Source organism: Dipodomys merriami, unplaced genomic scaffold, assembly GCF_024711535.1.
Source record: "Dipodomys merriami isolate MVZ:Mamm:240054 unplaced genomic scaffold, mDipMer1.0.p SCAF_28, whole genome shotgun sequence".
In the NCBI taxonomy this organism is placed as follows: domain Eukaryota; kingdom Metazoa; phylum Chordata; class Mammalia; order Rodentia; family Heteromyidae; genus Dipodomys; species Dipodomys merriami.
Genome location: NW_027204270.1, coordinates 8,445,262 through 8,462,415, shown reverse-complemented (window position 1 = coordinate 8,462,415; position 17,154 = coordinate 8,445,262). Strand labels below are relative to the sequence as shown.

The window sequence follows — 17,154 nt, the reverse complement described above, 5'->3', positions numbered from 1 at the left end:
TCTTTGATCTGCACAGTTGAAGACATAGCAACCAAACTAGAAAGAAAGACAACTAATTGAGAAAAATATTTACCAGCAATATATCAGACAAGGTCCTAATAGCCATTAAATACAGGGAATTCAAGACATTAACCCCTCCCAAATCTAACAACGCAATCATGAAATGGGCAAGGGAGCTAAAGAGAGACTTCTCAGAAGAAGAGATCAAAATGGCAAAGAAGAAGAAGAAGTGTTCATCTTCCCTGGCTGTAAAGGAATTGCAAATAAAAACAACCCTGTGATAACGCCTTACCCCAGTCAGAATGGCGCACATCCTAAAGTAAGCCAACGACAAATGCTGGAGGGGATGAGGAGAAAGAGGAACCCTATTGCATTGCTGGTGGGAATGGATACTGATACAAGCACTTTGGAAAGCAGTCTGGAGGTACCTCAGAAAACTAAATACAGATGTCCTCTATGTCCCAGCCATACCACTCTGAGGCATCTACCCTGAACAACAGGAACCAGGATACAAGGATACATACACATCCATTTTTATTGCAGCACTGTTCACAATTGCCAAGATATGGAAACAACCCAGATGGCCCACTCCTCATGAGTGGATCCAAAATTGTGGTGCCTATATACAATGGAATATTATTCAGCCATTACAAAGGACTCAATAATGGCATTTTCAAGGGAATGGATGGAACTAGAGTGCACCATTTTGAGAGAGGTTACCCAAACACAAATAGACCAATGGCACATGGTCTCCCTGATATGTAGATGCTAAAGCCAATATGCAAGGAAATATGACAAAGTAGCAGGACTGTAGAGACAATGGACAGCTTCTCATTTTGTCATATCATTGCTAAATGACTCCATGTTCTTGAACATATATATGGTATATATATGCACACAATGGAGGGAAGCTAGAAGGAGGATGCAGAATAAGTGAGAAATGGAACACCATACAACAAAGGCCCCATCAGCTGCAGTCGACATAGAGGAACATGAACTAAGCAACCCAAAGACAGCTATGGGAAGGGAGGAATGAGAGGGAAAGAGGGAACAGCTTACAGTAAGCAAAAGAAAAGAAATGTAAACATCACCTGATGTGGAAAAAATAATTGTTTTGTCAAAGCTCATAGAATTCACAAACTTCATGCACCATGATAATGAAGACTTGTCTTGTGAAGGTTAAAATTTATTTGTGATTTTAACTAAGTATTACTATTCCAAAATACTGGGAAATATTGAAATTTATGTAATCACCTAATCTCAGGAGAGCTGACATCTGGCCAAAAGCTGGAAGAAACACAGGCTCTCAATCTCTCACCTGAGAGGTCTGTACTCTGCCTAACAACGGAAGGTTGAATATGGATCATTTCTAGCTGAGACTGAGACAGAACTCCAACAGGTTCCTGGAAGCCTAGTGGAGCCCTAAACCAGAACTTTGCTGAGCTATGTGAGACCCTTGAATTTCAGAAAGCACGATACAATGAGTGTGTTTTGTTGTTACCAAATTGGTGATACAATTGCTGTATAGAAAGAAAAGAATGCCAATGTAGCCAGGGGCCTCTGGCTCATGACTGTAAAAGTACCTACTCAGGAGTTTAAGACCTGAGGATTTTGATTTGAAACTAGCCTTGGCAAGAAAGTCCATGAGGTTCTGATCTCCAACTAACCACCAGGAAACCAGAAGTGTACCTGTGTATAAAGGTGTAGAATGCTAGCCTTGAGCAGAAGAGTTCAGGGACTGCTCAGGAAGCTGCTGATGTGTAAACCATGAACCATGTCTGCTTAGACTCTCAAGAGCCCAATACAATTGGATCTACCATGTGGACAGGAAAGCCTAAAGGACAACACTCTCCATCAATCATAGAGGATGAGGGGGATTGTTACCATTGATTTGTGCTTCATTATTTGGGGATATGGCGTTGCTATGGAGCCCAGAGTCTCCCAGACTTTGCTATGCCTATGATGCCTTCTGGTATTAGAGGACTGTGTTTTAATTTCTATTTATGTTGATTATTCTTGATTGACAACTTAATTGGATTGAGAGTTGTGTGAGAGATTAGAAAAGCATATTTTTCTTTGTAAGGATGTTCCTAGAGAGGATTAAATAAAGGAGAAAGACTCATATGAATTTAGGATGCAATATCCCACAGAGGGCAGACTTACAAAAAAGAGGAAAGCAGAAAGCCAGTGGGTGTCCACTCCTCACTCTCCCTCTCTCCCTCGTTCCCTCCATGCCCCCTGTCTTTTTTCTTTCTGCTTCTTGACTTTTGTGATGTGACTAGCTTTCCAATATCCACTCCACCACAACTGATTGAATTTCTGAAAAGCTCTGAACCCCATGGACCAGCATCAATGCTTCCTCCGTTAGATGGTTCTTTGTGCATTAGTTATAAGAATGAAAGAGTGACTAACACAGTATTGGAACCCAGAGAAGCGATAGTTGCACAGAAGAGATCCTCCAGTTTCATCTCTTCACTGCATCAAGACCACAATGGGGCTGGGGATCTCACAGATGCCCTTTGGCCATGTAGCCACTACTGTGGCTGACCTAGTGTGCAATGAGAGGTCCCCATCAGTTATTTATGAACAGAGAGAATGACCCTGGAGTAGCAAAGACTATGTACTTTCTAACCACTTTCAGGACCCAGAGGGTCTCCTGAGAAAGGAGTCTGCACCTGACTCTCTTAGGGATGGATGTTCACACCCCTCTACACTTCCCATGGAAGACTTGGCCCTAAGGACCTGGCTCTTGGGAATCAGGGATCTACCTCAGGAATTCTGAATAAGACTTGAACTACACAAAGCTTGAAGCTCATCAGAACTCATCTTTGGCTGCCATTTCTCCTCACTTTGCTCTTTCTCTCTCTCTGTATCTTATAAAGCCCTCTTTTTGAAGTCCAGACAAAGGATAACTGCTTACACAGGTCAGCTGGAGCTATTGGGAGTTGGGAGTTGTTGGACCGACGATGACCTCAGGAGTAATGAGGTGACTCCACCTTTGGTAATAGTATGCCCCTGGAAAGCTTTAGATTAAAGAGAATGATTCGCCCAGTGACGGCATGACACATTTATGCAATTTATTCTGCACATGCTTATATGCTGCAAAGAAAAGACGAAACCAAAGCCATGTTGTCTGCCTTTGATAGCATCATTTTCCTCAGTGCTGTAGAACTGGTGGATAGATCATCTGAGTTCATCTTCATTAGCGTATATACCATTTAGTCATTACTTCTATTTATTTGGTGCTGTTTTTTTTCTCTTATCCCTATTTTCAATGTTGCATATCAAGTCCAGGGCCTTGTAGGAACTAAGTACAGTCATTAAAACAGAGACACAACAAATCCATCATATTTCCCTTAAGTATTTGACTATGGCAGACATAACTTTCTCACAACAAGGGAAATTGAAAATAATTTTAGTAAAAAATGGCAAGCATCCATGGAAACCATCTTCTGCGTGGTACCAGGTCACAGGGACCCCTTGGTCTTCCAAGCGCTTCTTATACAGTAGGCCATCATCTCTGAAGAAGTCCCACTCACAGGTCACTATGAGAGCCCCTGGAAGCTGAGCAATAATCTGGTCATCAGCTATGAGGGGGACATATTCTACTTCAAAAGCATGTCTGGTTTCCAGATAGGCTTCCTCATTAAAAAGTGCGGGAAATTCTGAACCTTTCAGGGAGATTGTCAGCGCTCAACCATTTCTTATACTTCTCCCAGACATGGGGAGGAACACAAGCACCTTTTAACAAGGCATCTTTCCAGGAGGGGTCAATTGTCAAATATCGGCAGAAACATATAATGACATCTCTGCTGAGAAATGGGACATTTTTGTTCTGTTGATGTGATGGTAACTGGAAATTGATGCTCTGGAGAGCAGGGTAAATCAAGATCTGACCCCGGAGCTTTGGAATATCTGTTCTGCCCACCAAGGCCTGGCTGACGAATGCCACAATGGTAGCTCCAAAGCTGTCTCCACAGACCACAACCCGGGAGGGGTCCACCCCATAGGTGTCTAGTGTCTTCAGGAAGTGGATGGTGGCATTCCGACAATCCCTGAAAGAGACTGGGTGGTGGTAGTCAGGAAGCTTGCGGTACCTGTGGAGGAAAAAGGAAACCCAGTACCCTAGTGAGCAGAGGGTTAGAAGATGCCATTTGAACAGCGTCCTCTACCACACTGAGGAGACCACTTCTGATAAAGTCCTCAGACTGTGTGTAGCCAAAAAACACATGGATTCCTATGTTTTCTATGTGTGCATATGAAGAACCTGCCCAATCCAAACCCCTATCTGCTACCACAGGCAAACAAACCCAAGTTTCTGAAAGTTCCAATCTGTTGGCTTTGGAAACAGGAAATACACAATGATGGGGGCAGGGAGGCACTTCGGCTACTGGTGGTCTCACAGCCTTTCAGCAGTCATGGGAAGCTAAGATTGATGTCATAGTGAAATTGTTCTTTTTTTTCCACAGAGGAATAAACAGGAAAGAAGAAGGGGTAATGTAAGAAGGAAGAAGTTATTTCTGAATTGAAACTTCTCTCAGCCTTCTTCTCTTCGACTGGTCCTATGGAACCCTGTGGTAAGTCTGAAACTCCTTTTCTCTCTGCATAATTCCAAAGCTGCCCATCAATCTGCTCTGATCCATGGGCCAGATCTCTGCAAGTATCTGCTATAACAACACACGGGGAAATTCCTCGCAGCCATCACTGCAGGTGCTCGAGGACACCTTGCTGTGGTCTCTGTGAGGCAATTTCATTTTCTCCATGGCTTTTTGGATCATGGACTATTATGTTAGAAGCTCAGATACTACAGTAGCCAGTTGAGATCAAGTCTTGACACTGTAAAGACTTGACACTTTAAAATCACTCTCCTTCGTGATTTCAAAATAGTCTAGAGATGCTTAGTACCATACTAGAGTCCTACAGCTGCCATGGCGCCTCATGCAGAGGAAATCCAAATGGAATGAGTCCATCAGGGAGGCATGAAGTTATAGTCTTCTTAAAAACATCACTCACTCCCTTCTCTAAACTGTATCACACTGACTTTTCAAGACTCTTTGGACTTAAATATAGAATCATACTAGTACCAGTGCCTACTATTTTTTTCTCCACTCCAATGATTTGTTGCTATCTCCAAGAACAGTGATTTATATTTAGTTACTCTCCACATTCATCTCCCCATTCTTGGCAGTTATTAGGTAGGGGAGTATGTACATACGCAGGTAGGCAAGTACATGGGAAGGTACATAGGTAGATAAATAAGTAGGTGTTTAAATGAAGAATTGTCAACCTGTAGAACCATCAAGGATGGTATACAGTGAACAGGACATTGACCTGGGCCTGCAGACAATGCTGCTTCCCTACCATCTTCATCTATATCTCCTCTGAAAGACATACTATCCTCAGATTCACCTTATTTTGTCCTTTTCTTTTTACACTGCTGTTTTGGGTCTAGGAAAATTTTTAAATATTGATTTGGTGTTTTCTTTTAAATTCTCAAGGTTATTAGCAAACTTTCGTATACTTGTGAAAAATTTCCCCTTAACTTTACGAAGATTGCTTAACATCTTAACTATTCTTAGGGTTCATTTGCAAAAGATCTCTTGAATGTTCCCTATTAGCTCAGTCATTCTATAGTTTCGATAGGAGGTATGTTGGAAAGGCTCATTTATCCAAGTCTTGTTTCCTACTTGGTAGAGTCAATTCTTGAGACATGACCTGATTGAATCAGACAGAGAAACCAGGATCTGTTGTTCTATAGTCACTTGTAAGAGCAGCCCATTATTTTGCCCCTGACTTTACCTTTATAACTATCAGAAAGCACTGTTGGCAAACAATTTAGATTGGTTAGCTAAATAAAATTCCACTTCGTGTCACATCATATGCACAGTACACTGCCAGGGTATTCTTAAGAGAATTCGGGGAAGAACCCCCCTACATTTAACTCCTATGTTTATGTGGTACATATCATTAATATTATTGTAACAGAATGCATTGTTAGGACAGACACACAGTTACATAACTAGTATACTACTACCACCACCAGCCACTCAAATATCTCCCATCATGAAGCATCCTTCCTTTGGGAGGAATTCTCTACCCTTTCCCTCTGCCTAAACAGCCTAATGTTCCTCTGACCTTGCCTCTCTCTTGCTCAGGTTCACTAGCTAGCTGTGGAGTGTAGCCTACTCACTATAGCTCATTTTCCCTTCAATGAACTTCTGCTTCTCTCATTACTCATGTGTGTGGTGTTTTGGTTTGGTACATGAACTCAGAGCTATTCCTACGGGTCTTTTTCTTTTAACCAATGTAGCACTTGAACCACAGGTAGACATCTGACAATGCAGGTAATTGGAGATACAGGTCACAGAGACATTTCCACCTGGGCTAGCTTTGAAGTGTAATCTTCAGATCTCAGTCACCTGCTTAGCTAGGATCACAGGTCAAGTATGTCTCATTCAATTATTTGCTGGAAATTTTGTGAAGCTGGAATGACACCCAACTGAGATGGCAGTCTGGTAACAAGATGGTGAGGGTCTTACTTCAACAATGGATGGAACACTTCTTGACTCACAATCTCTCAGCATTAAAGGGCAGTGACTAGTGGTCAGACCTAGTTAGAAGAAGTAGAAAACTGAAGGTGCTGTTCAAGTATACCTTCTCTCTGGACACTGACTCTCACTGTCATCTTTCTGATACCACTCGATGACAATTTTGCTTTGGTTTTTGAATTTATGATCAGTCCATATTAGTGCAGCAAATAGGCTATGAGATAATACTTTGGGAACCATGAGCTAAAATATATCTTTACAAAGAATTTAGAGTGAGGAAAATTTTGAACTGATGTGCAGAGAAGTAGGATGGTTGCTATGACCACACTAGAATATGGTTCTTAAGCTCTAGGAATTTGTCTGTGGAAGGAATATAGAAAACTTTGGTATGTAAGGTGGCAAGGCCCCCAAGTGTGGAACTAGAGGGAAGTAGGTGATTCTGGGAGAAGTTCTGAAGACTAGAATGCTGATAGGAATGTTGACATAACAGATGGTGCTCATGAGGTCTGAGGTGGAGACATGATTCTTTTGTGAATGGGATTAAATGCCATTTGTGTGACATTTTGGCAAAGAACTCTCCACTTTGCCCATGCCTTGAGACTTTGTGGGAGATACAGACAATTAGAAACAAAGACACAGAGCAAGAACATTTGAAAAATAGATGGTCTGTTGCAGAAAGTTATTATTAAAAGTGTTGGACAAAGAGGGTATGGTTGTTAAAGAGAATAGTTGAGTAAAGGAAATAGTTAAGAAAATGGAAAGAAAACTTTACTTAAGGAATGGGAAAGATCCCTCAAGAGTATCTCAAGAATTATCCAGACATTCTGGGCACCAGTGGTTCATGCCTGAAATCTTAGCTACTCAGGAGGCTGAGATCTCATTAATGCAGTTCAAAGCCAGCCTGGCCAGAAGAGTCCATGAGACTCTTATGTGCAAGAAACCACTAAGAAACCAGAAGGGGTGATGTGGCACAAGTCGTAGAGTGCTCACTTTTAGCTGAAGAGCGCAAGGACAGTGCCCAAGCCAAGAGTTCAAGTCCCACTACCGACAAAAAACAAAATAAAAATAATAAATATTGTCTAGACACCAACCAATTAGGAGATCAAGTGTGAAAATTTATACTCACACTTGAGCACCTTTTTTCCCTAGGACATATAGGAAGTTATGTCTCTAGGATTCATTTTACCATGGTCAGTAACGCTTGCAGTAGTTGGCTAATTCCACAGTGGTTCAAAGAAGCCCAGCTACTCTATGTGCTGTTGGTACACAATTTCTGGCATCATCCACGACTACTCTGGATAGTGTTGTATACTTCCATTGAGAATTCAAGGGAAAGCCTGATTAGCTAGGCAAAGCAGAGCAGTGTTGGAGTCCCTGAAGGCAGGCAGTCCTTGAGATGGGTAATTGGTGGGGGAAGGTGTGAGGCTGAAGCTATGCGGCCGTGCAGACACAAAGAAGTTGATGATGTCAGGAAAATGGGTTATATGCTAAGTAAATCTGCAGGCAGTGATGAGAGCCAGCTCAACACAGAAGAAGTTGGGTTTTAATCACATAGCCCACAGGCTGGGGCAACAGCTGCTCCAGATGATCGAAAGGCACCACATGGCTTCATGCTTTCCCAGCTATGGTTTGGTCTTGCTCTGTTCTCCTCCTTGCTCTGGAACTCCCATACTTCCCTTTTGGAATGGGATTATTTACTCTGTCCCATTTCATCTTGGAAGAATTTAACTTGCTCTTAAGTTTTCAAGGACTCATGATAGAAAGTTATTTTGAGTCTCAGAAACTACTTTGTATTTGAACTTTTTTGAAAGTGCTGGTTGGTGAACTCAGGGTCTAGGCACTCATGGTCCTTGAGCTTCTGTTGCTCAAGGCTAGCATTCTACCACTTGAGCCACAGCACCACTTCTCACTCTTTCTTTGTATATGGTACTGAGGAATCGAACTCAGGCCTTCATGCATGCTAGGCCAACACTCTGCCTCTAAGCCACATTCTCGGTCCCTGGACTTGAACTTGTGAACAATTTTGTAACAAGTAACACTTTTAGGACTCTTGGACAGGGACCAATGTCTTTTGCATTGTGAGATGGCCTTGAGCCCTTGAAGTCCATGGCAGAAGGTTGTGGTGTTGATATGTTGTATCTCTAAAACCTCAGGATTGAAGGCTTGTTTCATAGTAATTGACACCAATTATTGCAAGTTATAGGAAAAGGAAGGATCTAAATTTACAATATGAATGAATCCACTGATGAATTAATAATTTCAGGGTATTATTTGGACATAATAAGAATTGGGTGCTATATGCAGAAAGTAGGTAAGTGTGTCTAAGTGGTGTCTTATTTCTGATACATTCCTAACTCTTTCTGCTTCCTGACTACAATTGTGAGAGCAGCTAGGCTCTGTCATGTCCTCTTGCCACAATCATGACATACCTTAACAGAGGGACCTAGAAATGAAACAAGCTCACTAGCCTGCATGGACTAAACTCCTCAAATAGTGAGGAAAACTAAAATCCTATTTCTCTATAGGATACTTTTCTCCTGTGTTTGTTAAAGTGATGGAGACTGTGTAAAATGAAGGGATGCAATCTTGTGTTTACTCCACCACAGCTGATGCTTGCATGCCCAGTGTTGGTGAGGATTTTCCACCCTTCTGATATCCTATGGCACTTTACCGCTGGCTAGGAGTGAATGTATAAAAGGACACCTGTGGTCAGGGCTCCTGGATCTTGTACATCCTCCTCCTGGACTGCTATGGCTGCTACTCTCCCTCTCTTACTCCACTTACCCCACTGAGAGCACCACTGAGTCTGTCTTCAGGGCCATGAAACTGCACGTGTTGTGGTACACATCTGCAAGACAGGAACAAGAGACTTCAGGCCATGATGGGGACCATCACTTACCACCACAGCCACACTGAGAGCAGCTGCTGTTGTAGGCCTCTGGATAACAGACTGTGTCTTTAACTGTCTCCTCTGAAATAACACTGTGAAGCTCTGTGTAGGCAACCTCACATATCTATCTACAATTTACCACATGTCATAGATCAAGTGGACCATTAGGCTTAACTTCTGCAATGCTTATTTGCCAATAGGGTAAATTGAGACCCTAGAAGTCATAGGCATCTGAAATAGACTTTGGACTAGAAGTTTGGACTAAGGGGTTGGGATTAGAAGGAGGAAGATTAACTATTTTATCTATTGATTTTGGTGAGGATTTAGTGTCTCTGGGTGGCCCACTGTGATTAATGCAGGGGTTTGTCACAGGTTCTACAGGCAGAGAGGATATGATAAAGGCAGTAATGGAAAGGAAGGGAGGAGTCATAGCCATGTATCCAGAAGCCAACTTTGGGGATATCCTGACCTGCACCTGCATTGAGGGACCATATTGTGAAAAACACTGCCAGGAAGGTCCAATTCCACTGATGATGTGTTCCTCAACTCTACTTGGTTGAGCTACACTGAGCTGCATTGACTGCTAGAATTGGCCCCACCCAGGGGTCACTGGATAGCTAGATGAGGCTGATGGGTAATGAGGCCCTTCCTCCATGACCTCACACCACAGGAAAGCTCTTTACCTAGGCTGCCTATCACTGCAGCCCCTCCATGGTAGAAGATGACACCTCGACGAGGGCAGGAGGACACTGCCTTCGGCTGGAACAGCCTCACGCTGATTGTCCCAAATCGCAGGTTGGTCACCACCACTCTAGGGTCCTTCCATATTGGCAGTAGATTTAGTGCAAATTGATAAAAGCTGGGCATGGAGCAAATTCTTAGCTTCTCAAGTATACCCCCCTGGAGGAGAGTTGGAGACAAATTTCAGTTATCTCAAGACTCAGTTTCTTCAATGAGCTGTATGAGCCATTTTGAAACCAGTGTGAATGAATGTGCACACTGCTTCCATGTGGAGATGAGTTCATCAGATTCTCCTAAGGTTTATGGATATTGACACTTCTCAAATGGTTGGGAAAACAGAGAAGCAGGAAATCCAGGAAAGCTATTCATTCTCATCAGATGGAATTCTTGTTGCTACTTGCCTTGGATTAAATCTGATTCTTACATAATTTCTACCAGCCTGCACCTCATTACCAATGTCAAATGGAGACGTCCTTTATTACTTCCCTCATTCCTTGTACACATATATGAGAAAATTCACACCACTAAAGTCATAAGACACAACTTTTAGGGTCCTCTTTTTCCATACATATCACTGCAAAGACAAAGATTGACTATGAACCTGCTCCAAATTCGGCCCTGCATCCCCAGACTTGGAAACTCTACTCTGCATGTGAATGCTGTTGTACTGTTGCCTCAGCCTTGAATGAGGTGATTCAACTTCACCTTTCCTGGTGGTGCCCTCTTCAGAACAGCAGGGTTTTCAGAGTGCATGAAATCTGCACAGAATGAACTTTACAAAGATGATTTGCCTTTTTCATGATTTCTTCAGCATGTGCCCTTTCTTGTCAGGGACAATGGCATGTTCTAAGTGTGATGAAGGCACTTTGGGGTTACCCTTACCCTATAGCAATTACAGTTATAGGCAATGGACTCTGGTAGCTATAAATTTCTCACAGTGATGGTTAATCTGCTTTCTGATCAGCTGTACTACTGAGGCTGGGGCTGAGTCAATGAGTTTGGCTGGTTATGGCTGACACAGATTCATTATCACAATGGGAATTGTAGCATGGAATCTGGTTTCCATTTGAGGTTCCTTTTGACTTGCCATTTCACTGGAGGACCCCAAAGAGCTAGAAGGTTCTGAAGGTCTCTGATCTCCCTAATAGAACTTAGCATCCTGGGACAGAAAGGCAGACTAAAACAAGACAGACTCTACCCTGTCCATAGGTAGGTATCAACTTATATATTTATATCAACATATACGTATGTATCAATATTTATCTCTGTAGGTATAGATAGGTAGATAAACAATTTGATATTCCACAAGCACCCCTTGGACATACTCTCACATAATTTGCCGAAATATACTCTGCTTCCTTTGTCTTCTCTACATCTTTATTATTGTTTTTTAGGATGGCATTGATCTCTCATGCCTAACTACTTATCTATGGTTAAGACAAATAGCTATCGGCCAAATAGAATGGATAACTTTACTGGGCATTGAAGCTTTATGCTGCTAATCTTAACTACTTAAGAGAATGAGATTCATGAAGTCATGACTGGAAGCCTGCATAGGCAGGAAAATCTGGGAGACTTCCTTTTCCTCCAAAGAAACAACAAAATGGTGAAGTAAAGGTGTGGCTCTTGCAATAGAGCACCAAACATGATCAAGGAAGCTGAGTGAGGGCATGAGGCCTTGAGTTCTAACCCAAGTACTGATACATTAAAAATATTCAAGTATTAACATCATACATTACTCTTATTGTTCTATATCTTAGCTAAGTTTCAAAGCTGGACAGATGCTACTAGGTTACAGATAACATTTTTTATCCTCTCCAGAGGCTGGGAAACTGGCTCAGTGGTAGAGCGCTTGCCTTGCATGCATGAGGCCCTGGGTTCGATTCCTCAGCACCACAAGTGGCACTGTGGCTCAAAGTGATAGAGCACTAGCCTTGAGCTGAAGAGCTGAGGGACAGTGCCCAGGCCCAGAGTTCAGGCCCCATGACTGGCAAAAAAAAAAAAAACCAAGGAAACATTTTTTATCCTCTCCAGTTTTATGAAGGAATTTCACTGGCAGCAAACCTTTGTCCAGGAGATTTTAACCTCATTTCTCTGGTGCATAACTGCTGGTTCCAATCTTCCAAAACATATCAACAGCCACTGACTCCTACAGTCTCACTTGCCTAAGTGATATATGAGTAACAGGATGTGTTTTACACAGTTTGCTATGGACTGTTTAACCCATGCTGTCCTGCATAGGCAGGGCCACTAGCCACTATACCAACTCATTATCTAACTCAAAAAGACCACAGATTCTTTCTTTTTAGAACCTACTCTATGAGTTTCTTCTGTTAAGTGCCTATTTGGTGAGTGGACACAAGGACAGTCAAAGCTCATTTTTATGGCCATCACATTTGCTTTGTTTTTCCATAATAGGCCCATAGCAAAAGGTGTGGCATCTTTTCATTGATCAATATGTATTAGCCTGATTGTAGACTATGGGCCTTTTTGCAAAAAGCTGTCCCAAGGCTTCCTTTCTCAGTACTCTGGCATGATACAATAATTAAAAAAAAAAAAACAAATTTACCCATGTGAATATTAGATGGCCAAAGGAGTGCAGAATCCGAAACTTCATTGTGTGGACGATTGCAGGTGGAACATCAATAAACATCCAATAGTCTATGAGAATCCACAAGCTGAACCCCAGGACCAGGATGTACCCAACAGTGAGAAGGATCACCAACAAAGCAATCATGGTGTGCTTCTTCCTTCAGAATGGGCTGAGGAACTCCTGCCACCTGGAGAAGATCTTAAGATTATCTCTTGCCCACAGACCCAGGTACTTTATAGCTTGCAAAGTCTGGATCACCCACAGAGATAAAGGTTTTGCCATACTGAAAAATGAGAAAAGAGATTGCATCAGATCCTGCCCTGGACACGTTGTGGCCCAACATCTGTGAAGCCTGGGCTCCTGGTTCTAGGTCAAGGCTGTATTTTCACACCACCCTAATATTCTCCAATCTGGTCAGGAGAGGGACAGATAGTGGGAAAGAGGCTTCTATGAGATGTTGCAAAGCCATGGCCAGGCCACTCAGAGAGTTGGGAAAACATTCATGAAGTCCTGTAAGGAGCCCTGTGTGTCTCCTCTCACTTGGAAAACCAGAGATTAACTAGGTTGTGTCTTTACCATGGTAAAAGAGGAAGAACAATCACCCTTAGCTGAGTCTTGCCCTTCCTCCTCAATTTCTTGGTATGCTAAACTAAAAATTAACATCACAATTAGTCTTTATATTAGTGTCCTGTTTTTGTATACTCGTGTTTTGACATCTATGGCCTTGCTGAACCAAAAAGGACAGCAATTCCTCGGTTTGGAGACAGCAAATAACTTACCTGTGAGTACACTTTTCATGCATAAACCAAGAAGTGCAGACTGCACACCCACAACCACCACCATTCTTGGCTTGTCAATGCTAAGATACTATCTACCTCCTATGATTACTCAATGACCAGGGACAACACAACCAAGGGGAACATAATTGCCCTGGTTTGGACTGAAATCATTTCAGCCTCCTACTGTAAATCAGGTGACTCTGGCTTGCTTTTGTCTTCCTATATATAGACACACCATAGAAACTTCTTTGCATGTTGCTTCCTATCTTTCCACCTCTGAGCAGACATTGCTTCATTGTTTGTGCCTGTCCCAGATTGAATGCTTCCCTCATGGGAACTGTGAAGAACAAGGTGTATTTTCAGTGGAAATTATCTTCTCAACCAGTGGCCTTATTGAATCTCAAATTGTCTAGTAATAAAGTCAGTAGCTGGTGGTATGGCTCAAGGGGGGAATGCATGCAGGCATGAGTCTCTTGGTTCAATCCCCAGCAACGGACACCACATTTTTATCTTCTGTGCTAGCACTTGGGTCTTATTTGGAGAAAGTAGGTCAATGCCTGCCTATTATAAACTTTTGTGTTATCCCTGGCCCTTTCCCTCCCCCCACCCCCTGTCTGGTTTTTGATTAACACAATGTGATCACCTCTGTCATATCCTTCTACTGCTATGATGATCTGCTTTACCAGAAGCACCTAAGGGATACTTTTGGCAATGAACCCAAGCACCTAAGCTCAAGATAATCTGCAGAATCCTGCAATAACTTCATGGCTGGGCAATGGATGGAAACGCTGTACTAGAGCGAATAGTGGTCTCCAGAGTTTTTGGGCAATGGATGGAAATGCTGTACTAGAGCGAATAGTGGTCTCCAGAGTTTTGGTTTGCTATAGAGCATTACCTAATCAATCAGTAAATGAATTAAAGTGATGGGCTTGAAGTTTAAGTAAAAATTTCAAATTTAGCATGTCAGACACATTCTTTTCAAACGTAAAAATGTTAGAAATGCACATATTACCACTAAAATTCTATACAAAGAAAGAAAGGGAAGAATATGTAGAATATTCAGGGAAATCCTTTCCTCCATTAACAAAGGGGAATCAACTAGGCCAAGATGATGGCGTAGTTAGTGTTGGCCTAAGATCACAGACGAGGTTCTGGTCATCTGGTTGTTGTTAATGAAATGGTTTGGCAAGTGTCCATCAAATTGTTAAAATACCTACTTACATCACTGCCACCAGAGACAAAGACAAACAGAGATCTACTAGGACACAACTCTGATTCTTGGAAACAAAAGGATCAGATTGTGCTCCCACAATCCCACTGATGTCTTTCTCTTTTCTGGTCACCCCTGATTAGTCTATTTGGTGGCATCCATCTACCCTCAGGTGGTGCACAAATGTTGTTGCAGGTCAATTTGCAAACAAACAAGCTGGTTTCTTTGTCTACCTTTGTTTCTCAATTTGTCTGTATATGTTTCTCAAGAAACTTCCAGAGGCCATAGCCATACTCTGGGGAAGGAGACGCCAATGAAGTAGATGCTGATTATCAAAGAACTATCTATCTGCTCATGTCACTCACAGGTGCTCTCTCATCCTATCTGAGCCTAGTCTCTTATGTATTTTCACGTGTGGCCAAAAGTTACTCAAGGAAGACTTCCTCTTGCGTACCCCAGAGAAGATTCCAAACCCAGCACCTCTGTGCTCATGCTCTACAGGACCATACACATTGAAGTCAGGTTCTATGTCTATAGTGGTTTGTGCTTCATTAAATGTGTCTTTTTCTTGTTTGTTTTGTTATGTTTTAAATCCAGGAACCTATCTCTCCAATCTTCTCTGGTAAGTAAAATGTTCTTTATATCTACTTTCTCTGTTCAAATTTCTGTGTGCTGTCTGCTTCCTTCTTTGTCACCATTGAAACAGAATTAATACAAGAAATCACGTAGGTGATAGACTATAATATGGTTGTGATGATTGCTTTGGTTATGTCATTGGGTTTTAATCTTATGTCCTAAGTGGATTTTGAAGTATAAAACATGGGTCTTGCCTGGTGCCAGAGGCTCATACCAGTACACCTACCAACTCAGGAGGCTGAGATCTGAGGAGCTTGGTTCAAATCCAGGAAAGGCAGAAAAATGTCTAAGTCTCTTATCACCAATTAATCACCAGAAGAGCCTGAAGGGAAACTGTATCTCCAGAGGTAAACTACTAGCCTTGAGCAAAAAGCTCAGGGACAGGACTGGGAAGGTGGCTCAGTGGTAGAGCGATTGCCTTGCAGGCCTGAGGCCCTGGGTTAGATTCTTCAGCACCACATAAGCAAAAAGAAAAAAAAGCCAGAAGTGGCGCTGTGGCTCCAGTGGTAGAGCGCTAGCCTTGAGCTGAAGAGCTGAGGGACAGCGCCCAGGCCCAGAGTTCAGGCCCAAGACCCGACCGGAAAAAAAAAAAAAAAAAGAAAGAAATACAAATCCAATCAGCACTGAGAGGGCGGGGCCAAGACCGGAAACACCGCGGGCTCTCCAACCAACTAGAGAGCTCGGCCTCCAAGCTGTTTGCACAAGAGACCCACACCAGCCAAGAGGCGAGTGCTCAGAGAGAGGGGAGTGAGCAGAAGAAAGGAAACAGGTCGGAAGCCACACAGAGCCGGGTGACGCGGGAACACGCGTCCCCACCTCTCGCTGTGGCCCTGCGAGCCGCCCAGGCGGCCTGGCTGGGGACCCACCGGGGACCACAGAGCCACAGGGTCTGAGGCTTCCAGAAGATTCCCAGGAGCCGGTGCTGTCGGGAGAATACAGGCACTGAGAACCCGCATGAAGGCCCCTCATCCGCCCAGGCGTCTCTCTGCTCCGTCCCGGGGAAGCGGCCCAGGGCAGCGGCGGCCTCAGGCTTGAGTCGCAGCGCCTGGGAAGCAGCCCAGCGCAGTCCAGGGCGGCACGGCTGAGCGGCCAGAGACCCCAGTCTTGCCGTGCAGCTTCTGGAAGCGGCGCCGCCCAGCCCGAGCCAGCCGTGACCGAGGCAGTGGCAGCTGCGGTGGCGGCAGTGGCGGCCAGAGACCCGTGTCTCGGTGCAGCGCCTGTCTGCTCCGGCCCGCGGATGTGGCCCAGGCTGGGGCAGCAGAGGAGGCGGCCGTGGAGGCAGCGGACTTGGGACCCCGTGACCCTCTGCTCCGGCCCAGCCAAGGGCAGCCTCAGTGGCGACGGCGGCAACGGGGGGACCCCAGACTCGCAATGCCGCTCGCCTGTGCTCTTGCTCACAGACTCTGTCCAGTCCGGGCAGGGCGGCGGGGAGGAACCCCAGACTCGCAGGACAGCGCCTCTCTGCTCTGGCCGCGGACAGCTGCAGCAAGGGAGCCCAGAATCATGGTGCTGCACTTCCCTGCTCTGTCCCATAGAAGCCTCTTGGCCTGAGGTGGTGGGGGCAGCGGCGGTGGGGGGGAGGGGTAGGGTGGAGTGACCCCTGACCCCCTGTGACCCCGTAAGGTCCTGTGGAAGCAGCCTGGCCGGCAATGGCGGTGGTGGAGGGGGACCCCAGAAACCCAGCGGTCCAACCGGAAGAATGACAGCGCAAAAAACACCGGCAGCAACGATGCAGTCCCCATAAACAGTGGCAAAAA

General features: G+C 44.0%; 1 protein-coding gene across 1 annotated transcript; it reads right to left on the bottom strand.

Annotated features, from left to right (window-relative positions):
* Nucleotides 1-3,345: 3,345 nt before the first annotated feature.
* LOC138837954 (arylacetamide deacetylase-like 4 family member 1) lies at nt 3,346-12,916 on the bottom strand. Its single transcript, XM_070036950.1, is given in 5 exon segments — nt 3,346-3,661; nt 3,663-4,097; nt 9,333-9,396; nt 10,122-10,338; nt 12,749-12,916. Coding segments are annotated over 5 exon segments (1,200 nt in total).
* Nucleotides 12,917-17,154: the final 4,238 nt, after the last annotated feature.